The 13782-nt window shown below is 38.3% G+C and overlaps 1 protein-coding gene and 1 long non-coding RNA gene across 12 annotated transcripts in view; one reads left to right on the top strand and one right to left on the bottom strand.

Moving 5' to 3' along the window:
- ZNF793 (zinc finger protein 793) overlaps window positions 1-13782 on the bottom strand; it is a 40086-nt gene that overhangs the window by 782 nt on the left and 25522 nt on the right. For 10 of the 11 annotated variants that reach the window (XM_077909642.1, XM_077909566.1, XM_077909931.1 and 7 more), the window contains one exon: window positions 5825-12260. In XM_077909642.1, the coding sequence (XP_077765768.1) occupies window positions 11308-12260 (953 nt within the window). In that variant the 3' untranslated portion in view covers window positions 5825-11307. Of the gene's footprint in view, window positions 1-5824; window positions 12261-13782 lie in introns of those variants that run through there. The other variant, XM_077910174.1, reaches the window with a different exon arrangement.
- LOC144322169 (uncharacterized) lies at window positions 157-8623 on the top strand. The gene is made up of 2 exons (XR_013387732.1): window positions 157-854; window positions 2182-8623. It is a non-coding gene; the product is annotated as an uncharacterized LOC144322169 (long non-coding RNA).

Raw genomic sequence — 13782 nt, 5'->3', positions numbered from 1 at the left:
ATAAATAAATAAAATCTTAAGAAGAAGAAGAAGAGGAAGGAGGAAGAAGAAGAAAGAAGAAGGAGGAGGAGGAGGAGGAGAAGGAGGAGAAGGAGAAGAAGAAGAGGAGGAGGAAGAGGGGAAAGAGGAGGGGGAGGAGGAGGAGGAGGAGGAGGAGGAAGAACCAGTAAACTATTCAAATAGATCGCACACACAAGTCTTGGAAGAATGCATGCCCAGAAAAGATTTGAGAGGTTTCCAGAATCTCTAGCGAGGCTATGTGGAAAAAGTCTTGGAAAGGAAACTACAGAGTCTGAGACAGTTGACTGATTCTTCAGATGCTGAATCCCCGCAACAAAACCAAAACATACAAGAAGCAGGCAACCATGACACATTTAAAGGAACCAATTAAATCTTTAAAAAGTCGAACCTAAATAAGCTAAGATATGAATTGCCAAAGAATTCAAAATTACCATCATAAGGATGCTCAATGAATTAAAAGAACTCGTGTCCACTAATAGATGAATGGATATCTACATACAGTGGAATATTATGCAGCCCCAAGAAGGAAGGAAATCCTGTCACATGCTACAACATGGATGAAAATGAAAGACATTCTAAGTGAAATATACCAGTTACAAAAGAATAAATACTATATTCCATTCATATGAACTGTTCAAACTATTCAAAATCACAGAAACAAAATTTGGACATTGCCTTAGGAGAGGTGGTACATATTTGTCACTGGAGTGAAGATTTTGGTGTCCTGGGCAAAGCTGAAGGAGCAAAATCATCTTGGTCTTAGGCTGGAGTGATGTCACCTTCAGCAGAAAACTCCTGAACCAAAGTGATGTCATCTGGGATGTAGGACTGAGGTGAGCTTTCTAAGTGGGTACCCAGTTGAAATGATATGAATCTTAGCATTTACTATATTTTATTGAAAGTGTGGCTTTTGAGAGTTGAGGCCTCTGAATTGTAAAGTAGTGAAAATACCCAGACCAATAGTAATAAGACAACAGAATGTTGTGCAGCTGCACCTGACAGGTTTTTTGGTTTTATGGTGGAAATTTAGCTCAAATGGGTTCCATGTCGGATTAGCAGCTACTTGACCCATGATACCATCTATGTGAATGGATTTCAGGAGGGTTTATGTCTTCACTCTGGCCTCCAGTGCTTATGGCAACATAAAAAATGTATAAAGATAGGGAGACACATTATTAAAGGACCTTGTATATAATGAGTTTTTATATACATGGAGATGAGACACATTTCCCTTTTACTTATTTTTAATTTTTAATTTTTTTTGAGAGGTGGGGGGAGTGACTGAGGGAGAGGGAGAAAGAGAATCTTTTTTTTTTTTTTAAGATTTCATTCAGTTATTTGAGAGAGAGTATGCACAAGCAGGGAGAGAGAAAAAGGGAAAAGCAGACTCCCTGCTGAGCAGGGAGCCCAATGTGGGGCTCAATTCCAGTCCCCTGGGATCATGACTTGAGCTGAAGGGAAACACTTGACTAAGCCACCCACACACCCCAGAGAGAGAATCTTAAGCAGGCTCCAGTGTGGAGCCCAGTGCAGGACTCAATCTCACAAGCCTGACAATATGACCTGAGCTGAAATCAAGAGTCAGACACCTGGATGAGTCATCTCGGTGCCCCACATTTTCCCTTTTAGTTTCTTTTTATTCTTAATATTTACTTATTCATCGGAGACAACACAGAGAGAGAGAGAGAGAGAGAGGCAGAGACACAGGCAGAGGGAGAAGCAGGCTCCATGCTGGGAGCCCGACGCGGGACTGGATCCGGGGACTCCAGGATCACGCCCTGAGCCGAAGGCAGGCGCTAAACCGCTGAGCCACCCAGGGATTCCCCCCTCCCCTTTTAAATATAAGAAATAGTGGAACACCTGGGTGGCTCAGTGGTTGAGCATCTGTCTTTGGCTCAGGGCATGATCCTGGAGTCCCAGGATTGAGTCCCACATCAGGCTTCCCTCAGGGAACCTGCTTCTCCTTCTGCCTACGTCTCTGCCTCTCTCTGTGTGTCTCTCATGAATAAATAAAATCTTAAAAAAAAAAGAAAAGAAAAGAAAGAAGGTGTGTCCTGGCAAGGCCTTATACTGTGGTCTTAGTATATTTAAAGCCATGTATAATTCTGATTTGTATCTTGGGTATCTGTGAGGCAACTGACTTTTTTTTTTACCCTGAAGGGAATACTTTTTAAGCAATGGACCAGTCGTCTGTAATGAATGTGAAGATGGAGCCATTTGTTGACCAGGATGTCCAATGCTAAGGTGACTGCTGGAAGTTTTCTCAAGTGTATTGTCACTTGGGTCCTATCATTTATGAAGGAAATCCTGGCTAAGGGATGTGAATTCCATCATATAAGATGGTTAGCAGTGTTATTTGTATAGTCTACAAACTCTTGATCCCAAGGGGTTCAGGGGGAAGGGAGACCTCCTCCAGCAGCATGGCATCTGGCATGGGATTGAGGACAGGGGAGTCCAGCTCTCCTGCAAGTGGCATATGTTGGCCCAGATTTGGCTTCATCCTGTCTTAAGGAGGTCTCAGTAGCTGTGTCAAGCTTGTGAGGCACTGTTTCCATAACCCAGAGCATGAGAAGCTGGGTGTTGAGGGTCACAACCTCACTGTCTGTGAGAGCCTTTTTTTCTAGGAGCGCCCAATATGTAGCCAACCATTGGTTGTCTTAATGATGTATATAGCATGAGGCCAAAGATGAGCAGTTTCTTGCATCAGAAGTCTTTGGATAACTTATGGCCTTTATAAGTGGTCCAAAGACTCCAGGAAGCATGAGAAGAGGTTACCAAAGCCTCTAGGGTGAAGGAATCTCTGAGGATACTAACAAGAGTGTTGATTTTAACATGGAGATTTTAAGCCTTTGTTGAAGACAGCCCCATTTAAGGAGGGCTGATTTATCCATGGTAACATCAATTAGATAAAAACAAAATTTATTAACGAAGACTATGCTGCCACCAGTACCCAAAAAGGACTTAAACATCTTGGACTTGTATGTCTACAATGATTGTGTCAAATGAATCTCCTTGCAGGAGTACACCAATAATAGTGCCATACTCATGTTCCTAGAGAAAGGTAGATACAGTTAAGATCTTGTCTGCAAAGTTTGTGATGACAAAGCCATTGAGGTACCTCATGGGTAGCCTGGAGAAGACTTAAAATGTCCCTCCCTTTGGAGGCAAAGATAAAACTGCAGGTGAGAGGCTGTTGAAATAGGCATTAAACAGAATATGTTAGCCAAATCTGTAAGATCAAAATAATTACCAGTTGTTGATTGAATAGAATAGTAATTTTAATAATACCAGATATTGGGTATGGGGCTTCTAATGGATGGGACCACAGCATTAAGGCTGTAGTAATTCACCATGAAGCATCATTCACTTACGTACTTAAGTTTTATATATATATATATATATATATATATATATAAAGTTACATACTTTATATATGTTTATATATATAAAGTTACATACTTAAGTTTTATATATCTGATATATATGTTACAATATATATGTTATAATATATTCCTTCCTGGTTTAAGGTAGGCAAATTAGGCCATCAAATGGAGAAGTAGAAGGGAAAATCACCCCTCTATAAATTAGAGTTTATATAATAAATTTTGATCCTTGAAGCTCCCGTTTTAATTTATATTGGGCCATATTACTATTTTAACTGAGAGTCTGTGGCATCCCATATTATCAGGCTATCCTTACTCCCTACCCCCCAATCCACTGGCTTGTTTCTAACTTAATTAGCTTCAAACTAAATTTTTAAAGTGGAATCAACCAGAAGGTAAGAGTGTAAGGGAAATGATTTTCCAACACTTCTCATGTACACTAAAACTGTAGGTTCCTTTTTGGGAATACAGCAGGCTCTTTGCTGTTTACAAGGTGTGTAGGAAAAATGTCACTTCTCATATTTCTCCTTTCGTCTCACGCTACTATCACACTGATAACACTTCTGACACCCAAAGTATGGGTGTTATCCCTACTCCAAGAAATTCTGTGATACCAGCTGCGGGCCTACACTTTAACTCAATCCTGACACTCTCTACCTGGAGATAGCACCAGATCTCATAAGTTAAGGGCTCAATCCCACACGACTATCCCCTCACCATCACCACCTGCCCAGATTCTTCAGATAGCAATCACAAGTCTAGGTTGTTACTTGTCTTCTGATCCATCAGCTTTAATGCGGAGATTCCCAAGACACCCTCCTAAGATTTGATTAATTTGCTAGAGCAGCTTACAGAACTCAGGAAAAGTTATACTTGCTGTTTACCAGTTTATCATAGAAAGATATGCTAAAAGATATAGATGAACATCCGGATGGAAAGATACATAAGGCTAAGTCTAGGAGGATCCCAAGTGCAGGAGCTTCTCTATCCTGTGGAGTTGAGGTGTGTCACCCTCCTGTTATGTGTTACCCTCTTGGTATGTCATCAGTCTGGAAACTCCAAACCCCATCCTATTGTGTTTTTTATAGAGGCTTCCTCACATAGCCAGAATCAATTAATAACTCCATATCCAGCCTCTCTATCCTCTCTAGAGGGCTGGACTTCAGAAAGGCCCATGTGGTAAGGAATTTGGGGTAGCCTCTGGTTCACAGCCAGCAAGTGACTGAGACCCTTAGTAACTAACCATGTGATCTTGCAAGCAGATCCTTCCCTAGTTGAGGATCAGATGAGACCACCACTGTTCTGGCCAATATCTGACTACAGCCTTGTAAGACCCTGAATCAGAGGACCTAGCTAAGCTGTATCTGGACTCCTGACTCAGAGAAACTGCAAGGTAATAAATGTGTGTGGCTTTAAGATAAGTCTCTGATAATTTGTTAGGTAGCACTAGAAAACTAACACATCTAGGTTTTTTTTTTTCACACCTAGGTTACTAAAGATTATTCATAAATGTCATAGTTCAGTGTTTCTCATTATTATCTGTTCTGTGAGGATGGTATTTTGTTTCAGGGCTAAGGATTAGGTGTGCAATCCACATCCAAAGTTTACTCTTGTCTGCCCATTAGAATTATTAGGGATTTCACTTGAACCCTTAGCCAGAGCTAATCAAACAGAATCTCTGGAGCCAGAATCTGTTGGAATGTGTTTAAAAAAAAAACAAAAACTCTCTGCAAATTATACTGCCCAAGAGATTAACTACAAAGGAAGAAATAGTATCTTTAGAATGGAGAAATCTAAGAGCGAGAATCTTAACCATGTGATCATCACATTGGTGACATCACCAACAAGACATATCAACATCAGATTCCTCTGGTATCAAGCTCTGAGGATACGTCACTTTTAATACGTCACTATTAATGCATAACCTTAATGTAATCAGAGAAAATACTGGATCAAACCCAGACTGAGGAATATTCTACAAAATAACTGGCCAGTATTCCTTTAAAAAAAAAGTGTCTAAGTCATGAAAGACAAGAAAGGACTAAGGAACTGTCACAAAGTGGAAGAGACTAAAGAGAAATTAACAAGTAAATGCACCATGGGATATGGCCTGGATCTTGGACTAGGTATCAGTGGCTAGGACTATAATTACTAGTTTGTATCAGTGTTAATTTTCTGGTTTTGATCATTGTACCAAGGTTATATAAGATGTTAACATTAAGTGAAACTAGATGAAGACTAAAAACTGTTTTTGCAACTTTTTTTTAAAATAAATAAAAAATTATTTATAAAAACAAAATGCCTCTCTCTCCTTGGGACTTTCTCAAAGTACCTACTTTTGCTCTTCAGAAGCACAAGTAACAACCAAGTGTTGTGCCCAAGATCGCGAATCCGAGAAACCACCGAGGAGCCGACACCGATGCAAACACACGAGGGTTTATTTACAAGCTCAAGCTTGGGTCCAAGTGTACCCGACACAGCGGAGCAGGGACTTGGACCCTGAGACTAAGAGGCGTAGCAGCTTTACAGGGGCCAGCGGCCCATGGGATACACAGAAAGTTGCAGTCATGTCGGTCCACACGCAGGTGGCCGATTGAATTACATCTTACCCTATAGTATCCATTTGAGCTGGCCTATTACTTTGGTCAGAATTGGCGAGGAGTTTTGGCAGGCACAAAGCAGGGTTACATTGTTATGAGCTGATTTCTGATTAGGGTGTGCCCAGCGGCTTGACTAGGGTGGGGAAGCGCCTTGAGCAATAAGCAGGTTATGTGGGGTCATACAGGAGGTGGCAGGTGTAGCACAAAATGGAATCAGTCCTGCTCTGCTTGTCCAGGGGTAGGGGATTTTTGTTAAATTTCCTGGGTCCCACACCAAGACATTTACTTTTACTTTGGTGATAGCAGAAGGACAGAGTTGGAGGAATCAAGTAGACCAGGTCAGTCTGCCAGCTTGTCAGAAAACAGAAACACTTGTAATGCTTCCTGCATTTTGAAACACTTTCCCCCTTTATTTTGTTTTCAAATTACAAAAGTAATGTATGTTGTAACAAGTAAAACAATGGAAAGATATATAAATTAAACAACTGCTTATTTTCCCCTTCCCCCCACCAAAGTAACCAATGTTAATTAACACTTGGCTGTATATCCATCCATACTTTTCTTTGTTCATATAAACATACATGCATATATATATATACACATACAGGGTTCTTACTTTTTTTAAAAAAATAGATTTATATACATTATTCTGCAATTTTCCCTTTTCACTTAACAATATACCACAAACATCTCCACAAATTAGCAGAGTTCTAGCTCCCCACTCAAATAACTTCACTTAATCACACGTCTGAGATATAATTGGTTCATTTATGTAATTTTTTTTCTATTTGGCTTTCATTTTCCCTGACTCCCTCCGAACCAACCTGCATCACCCACCTCCCCCCAACCAAATGTATACTCTTCAATACTTTTCTTCATGCATAGAAAAATCATACACAAACACATATGAATACATGTTTATCATTCATCTAGAGGAATTTTGTCACTGATTTAAAAAAAGAGTCGTTTTTATACACTTGTACTTTGCTTTTTTTGCTCAAGAAAACATTGTAGACTTCTATTCAAGTCCACTAGCATGGTTTAATTTGTCCACCTTAATGGCTAAACGCTATGGAATGCATATACTAGTTTCTCCCCTCTTCCAATTTCCCTATTGATGGGCATTTATTTTGATTCTAGTGTTTTATTGCAGTAGGAACAATTTTATAATAAATACATATGTTCATCCATCCTTTATATATTGGGGTTTTACTTCTAAGAGAAGATTTCCCAAAGTGGCATAAGTATTTTAAGTTTTAATAGATGTTGCCAGATTGCTTTTTGAAAGAGCTCTAATGATTTATGTTTCCACCAGCGGAGTGGAAGAACAACCTTGGGACAGCAAAAAAGCATTCCTATTTCTTGTCAGTTTGACTGCGTACTGTTATCTCATATTATGACTTTAATCTGTATTCCCCAATAATTACCAAGGCTAAACATTTTTTGATGGGCCCATCATCAGCCACTTGGATTTGCTCTCTCTACAACTTGTCTATTCATCTTCTCTGCCATGTTTTGCCACTAAGTTATCTCTTCCCTGTCAAACTGAAGAGCACTTCTCTGACTGCCTTTGCAAATATTTCATCCAAAATTATAATGTACTGACTTTGTTGATGGCACCTTTTGCCATACAAAAGATCATACATTAATGTAGTCAATTTTTTCCTGTTATTTGTGTTTTTGTTGTTGTTGTTTTGTTTTTTAAGTAGGCTCCATGTCCAGCATGGAGTTCAGTGTGGGGCTTGAACTCATGACTGAGATCAAAACTTGAGCTGAGATCAAGAGTCAAAGGCTTAACAGACTGGGCCACCCCAGCAGCCAATTTTTAATTTTTAATAGCTTTTGAGTATTCTGTGTTGGTAAAGTTAATCTCTCCAATCCCTACATTGTACATATAGTCTCCTTTCATTTTCATTTTATTATTTAAAAAATTTAAATCTTAAATCCACCTGAATTTTTTTTAAAAAACATGGTTGGGGCCACTAGTCTAATTTTACTTCCTTCCCGATTAAAAGCTAATTATCCCAGAATTCTTTTTAAATAAACTATTCCTTTCCCCTATGGTTTGAAATTCTACCTTTTATATATGAGAAAGCTCATATATATTAAAGTCTATTTCAGGATTTTCTATTCTGTTCCATTGATGTACTTATTGACTCCTTTGTCAATATTTTATTAATTTAAAAAAAGTGTTACTTCATGTTATGTTCTGACAACTGGTATGAAATTTTCTTTTTCACACTTTTCTTGTCTAGATTGTTAGAACAAATGTTCTTCCATATGGGCTTTAAGATCATTTCCCATAAGATTAAAAAAGAAAAAGGCACAGACATTTAGTGTATTCCAAAAGAAGTGCATATAAATTATTAGATGTTTACAGAGAGTAGCTTTTTAAAAATATTTTATTTATTCATGATAAACACACACACACACACACACACACACAGACCGAGACAGAAAGACAGAGACAGAGACACAGGCAGAGGGAGAAGCAGGCTCCATGCAGGGAGCCTGATGTGGGACTCAATCCTGGGACTCCAGGATCACACCCTGGGCCAAAGGCAGGTGCTAAAACGCTGAGCCACCCAGAGATCCTGAGAGTAGCTTTTAATTTCTATACTGTCATCTCAAAAAATTATCTTTTAACTCAAGACAATTACAAGTCTCTTCATTTACTGATTATACAATCATATCATCAGTAAGAAGTTTTACCTTTTTTTTTTACTGTTTACACCAATTACTTAATTTTATTTTCTATTGCTTTCATTGAAAACTCCAAGACAATATTTAGTAAAAAATAGTAGTAAACACCCTCATCTCTAATACTACTAAATTCTTCAACCTTCAAAAAAGTTTTAACATAATAAATGCTATAGAATTTTGGTAAAGATACTCTTAAGTGGTTACTGTATATTTTTTATTAGGTTTATACTATATATTTGATGATTGGAAAGGATTGCAAAATTTAATTAAATACCATTTCAGCATCTACTGATGGCAATTTTCTCTTTCAAACTGTTCATTTTATTGATGTATTTCCTATTATTGGATTGGCTCTGTATTCTTGCAATAATTCTTACTTGGTCATTATAATATATCATTCTTTAAACATCCTGCTGAATTATATTTGCTATTAATTTTTTTTTTAATTTTTTAAAATTTTTATTTATGATAGTCACAGAGAGAGAGAGAGAGAGGCAAAGACATAGGCAGAGGGAGAAGCAGGCTCCATGCACCGGGAGCCCGACGTGGGATTCGATCCCGAGACTCCAGGATCGCGCCCTGGGCCAAAGGCAGGCGCCAAACCGCTGCGCCACCCAGGGATCCCTATTTGCTATTATTTTAATTTTTGTTTCTAAATTCATGAATAAAACTGGTTTGGGGTTTTCTTTTTTCCACTATTTTTATTTGGGTTTGGTGTTAAAACTTATTCTGACTTCATAAAATAAATTGAGGAACATAGTCTATGGGCTGTAATTTTCAAGGAGCACTGGTACCACTCTTTAAGAGTTTCTAGATCTCAGCTGAGGTCTCAATCTCGGGGTCATGAATTCAAGCTCCATGTTGGACTCCATGCTGAGCATGGAGCCTATGAAAAAAGTTAGATGAAACTAATTACGAAATCATCTGGGACTGGAGTATTTTCAATCCTACATCTTTAATCACTTTTCCAAACTCAATGGTAATTGTTCTATTAAGTTACTACTTTTTTTAAAAAAATATTAAAAAAAAATATTTTATTTATTTATTCATGAGATACACACAGAGAGAGGCAGGGACATAGGCAGAGGGAGTCCCCGTGGGGGGCCCGATGTGGGACTTGATCCTGGGACCCCAAGATCATGCCCTGAGCCAAAGGCAGATGCTCAACCACTGAGCCATCCAGGTGCCCCAAATTTCTACTTCTATTGCAACTTTTCTAACTTACATTTTGCTAGAAAAACATTTATTTCCTCTTTTAAAAGCATGTTCTTCTAGAGTTGTAAGAAGTATCTCTTATCATTCTTTTAATTACATCTTTATCTGTGATTATGTTACTTTTTTCCAAGTTTTTATTTAAATTCCAGTTAGTTAACAAACAGTGTAATATTAGTTTCAGATATAGAATTTAGTGATTCATCACTTACAAACAATACCCAATGCTCATGTGATTGCTTCCTTTCTTATTCTTGATCAGGCATTTTTTTTTTTTTAATTTATGATAGTCACACACGGGGGGGGTGGCAAAGACATAGGCAGAGGGAGAAGCAGGCTCCATGCACCGGGAGCCCGACGTGGGATTCAATCCCGGGTCTCCAGGATCGCACCCTGGGCCAAAGGCAGGCGCCAAACCGCTGTGCCACCCAGGGATCCCTTGATCAGGCATTCTTATAGGGAGGCAAATCCTGAACAATGTGGCCATTTGTTTTATTTGGATGACATGGCAGCTCAAGGAAGTAGACTTTTTTCAAAGATTGGAAAGATGAAACAACTTGTGTTTTTGTGCCCAGGGCATTCACAGGGAAACTGATAGGGAAGAAAAGTGGATGTTGCTGAACTAGTTTGAAAAGAAAAATTTTCCTTCTTTGGTCTCTGCATGAAACATTTCTGAATTATAAGACTCATATAAACAGTGTCTCTCCTACTCATTTGTTACAAGGCATGTTAAGCAAGACTAAGAAAATAGAAGAAAAAAAAGAAATTAGAAAATATGCACAATACCAGGGCTACACTACTTTTTGTCAAATAATGGCTGTGCTGAATAATCAAGTTTATAGTATTTTGCTCATCCAATATTAGGCTGTGAAACTATTCTTTAGCTTCGGCTTTTCAACATTAACAGATGTTATTATCATTATTTTTTATATTGTTAAGACACTGAAAGACAATGGTGATATTTAGAGTAGAAAAGTTTGATGAGTGGCATTCTACATAGTATGTGACACATGTGTTTGTTATTCACAATTTACATTAAATTCACATTTACACTCCCAAAGTATAAATAATGCTTATTATGTGGCTAACTGTGGAATATACCATAATATACCAATTCTCTTCACATATATTTTATATGCTGTTGTCATCCCATTAACATATTTCTGAACTTCATAAGCCAAAGTGACCATAAGTGATGTTTATGTTTTATAAAGTATTTTCTATAATCTTTGTATAAAAATTTCTATCACAATTAGAACATGACTTCCCTTATGGTAAAACATCTTGCCCAAATTCATTAAATCAATGAGATTTCTCCTAAAAATGAACACCTCCACATATAATTAAATAGGATACCTTGCTTAACACTTTCTCACAATTATTAGGTTTTAATTCCTATAGGCATTCTTTCTGGCATGAATTTTCTGATGTCTACTAAGGTTTGGCTTCTGGTAAAAAGCTTTGCCACATTCACTGCATCCATAAGGTTTTTCTCCTGTATGAGTTCTCCAATGTTTATTGAGGCATGACTTTTGGCTAAAGGATTTTCCACATTCTCTGCAACGATATGGTCTTTCTCCTGTGTGTATTTTTCGATGTACATTGAGGTATGACTTCTCACCAAATGATTTCCCACATTCACTGCACACAAAGGGTCTCTCTCCAGTATGTGTTCTTTGATGTTCTCTGCGGTGTGACTTCTGAGTGAAGGCTTTCCCACAAAAAAAACATTCAAAGGGTCTTACCCCAGTGTGAATTCGCTGATGTTTAATGAGAGTTGACTTATGTGAAAAGGCTTTCCCACAGTCAGTGCATCCATATGGCTTCTCCCCCGTGTGACTTCTCTGATGCCTAATGAATTCAGACTTGTAGCAGAATGCTTTCCCACACTCACTACAGACATGGGGTTTCTCTGTAGGTGGAACCCTCTTACGTTTGTATACAAGAGAATTGGTTACTGCTGGTTTATACATAAGTGCTGGGTTGTGGCTGAAAGCTTTCTCGCAATGACTGCATTCCCAGAGTCTTTCTCCATTAGGTCTTCTATCGTGGTTTGTATGCTGTAACAATTTCCCACATCCACAGCATTCATTTTGTTTTTTTGAATAGTGTCTCTTAAAACTAATCAAGTCTAAATTATGGTTCACATTCTTTCCACAGGGGTCCCAGTTACTGGGGTTCTGAATGGATGGAAAAAGATTAGTGCTCAGAGTTGATATTTTCCCAAACTTACTGTTTTCATGGCTTCTTTCCTTGGGCAAGGTTTTCTTGCTGATGAATGCACCTTGTTTCAAAATCATGTCTTGTCTTTTCCTCTGGACATTAACTTGACAGATGTTTTCTGGAGAAAATACAGCAAACCTTTCTTTATTCTATTATTATGATCTAGAATAAAATTACTAGAGAAACACCCTAAGAATTTAAATGATGCACAGTATATGAAAAGAAAGCATGAACCATAACTAAATGCAAGGAAAGGTGTTGTACAAGTAGAGAAGATTCACAACACTGGCACAAATGAAATGGAGTATGTCAGAGTGTATACAAAGAAGTAATTCTGAGGAAGATTGGATATTGTAGAGTCGTAGTTGGCAAACATGTTCTTAAAGGGCTAGAGAATAAATTTTAGGCTTTGTAGGCCATTTGGTCTCAGTCAAAATTACTCAACATTTCCACTGTATTTGGGGTACATAGTATGTAAATATAAGGACACTAAGGACACAGCTGTGTTCCAACAGAACTTTATTCACAAAATCAGGTGGCCAAACTAGAGTCTGTGGTTTGTCAATCCTGTTACTGAGGTGTCATATAGCACCTTGCTATTCAATGTGTGGCTCTTAAAAGAGGAAAAAGGTATCTGATAGCCAGGTTACAATGATTTCATGAAGGCTGATGAGCACAGTTTATTGAAACAAAATACACCCCATGGCACCAGAGTGTGATGGTTAAGAGTACTTGTTCTGAAACCAGACCACATGGGCTCAAATCTCTGTTCGGTCCCTTAGTTTGCTATATGTTCTTAGATAAGTTTCCTAACATTTCTGTGATTGTTTCATTTGTATATGGAGTAACAAAGGCTGGATAGCTCACAGGTGTTGTAAGGACTGAATAAAAGGATGTATGTAAATGGTTGAGAACAAATCTGGCATAGAGTGAGCACAAACTGAGTGTTCACCAATAATTCTAGTGCTTTGCTTCTACTACTATTACAACCAAAGTGGATGGAAGGTGAATGGTGGTAATTTCAGAGACATCATTTTGGGGAGAAGCAGGAAAATGACTTGAATGTCTTTGGGGTTCATCTTTAATTCAATTATGTGATTACAACATGGAGCATAAGTGGCACTAACAGATGTGGGAAGAGATAGCAATGATTCTTCTTGCTAAGTCCATGACTTGTGGAAAAGTAGGAAGTTCATGGGCATCCTTAAGAGTAGGTTACCAACACTTGGAGTACCATGAGTATTGTTGGGATATTTTACAGAGCTTATGGGAGAGGAAATTATTCTGAATGTTAAATGAATGTGGTTAAGATGGGCCAAGCTTAGTCATCTGCTTTCCTGCCCAGGTTACCTGAAATTCAGTACTTCCTCCTCTTGGACTTAAGGAAACTAAAGGACTTAGGGATAACTAAGGGATTAAGGAAAGAATGGGAAGTGAAAGTGTGGGTACGGCAGGCAGGTCTAGGGCATTTTACTTGGAAACTGTGAGAACAGGAGATAGGAAGGAACCAACAGGAGTGGGAGAACAACAGAAACTTACTTGTAAGAATGCCTGAATGTGAAAGAGAAGGTTTACTGATAACTTTAAGAGAGGCCAAAGATTCTAGAGAAAGGGCAATGGAACAAGAACACAGGAGAGGT

This window comes from Canis aureus, chromosome 1 (genome assembly GCF_053574225.1).
Source record: "Canis aureus isolate CA01 chromosome 1, VMU_Caureus_v.1.0, whole genome shotgun sequence".
In the NCBI taxonomy this organism is placed as follows: domain Eukaryota; kingdom Metazoa; phylum Chordata; class Mammalia; order Carnivora; family Canidae; genus Canis; species Canis aureus.
The sequence above is the reverse complement of the archived record's forward strand: the minus strand, read 5'-3'. Positions and strand labels throughout refer to the sequence as shown.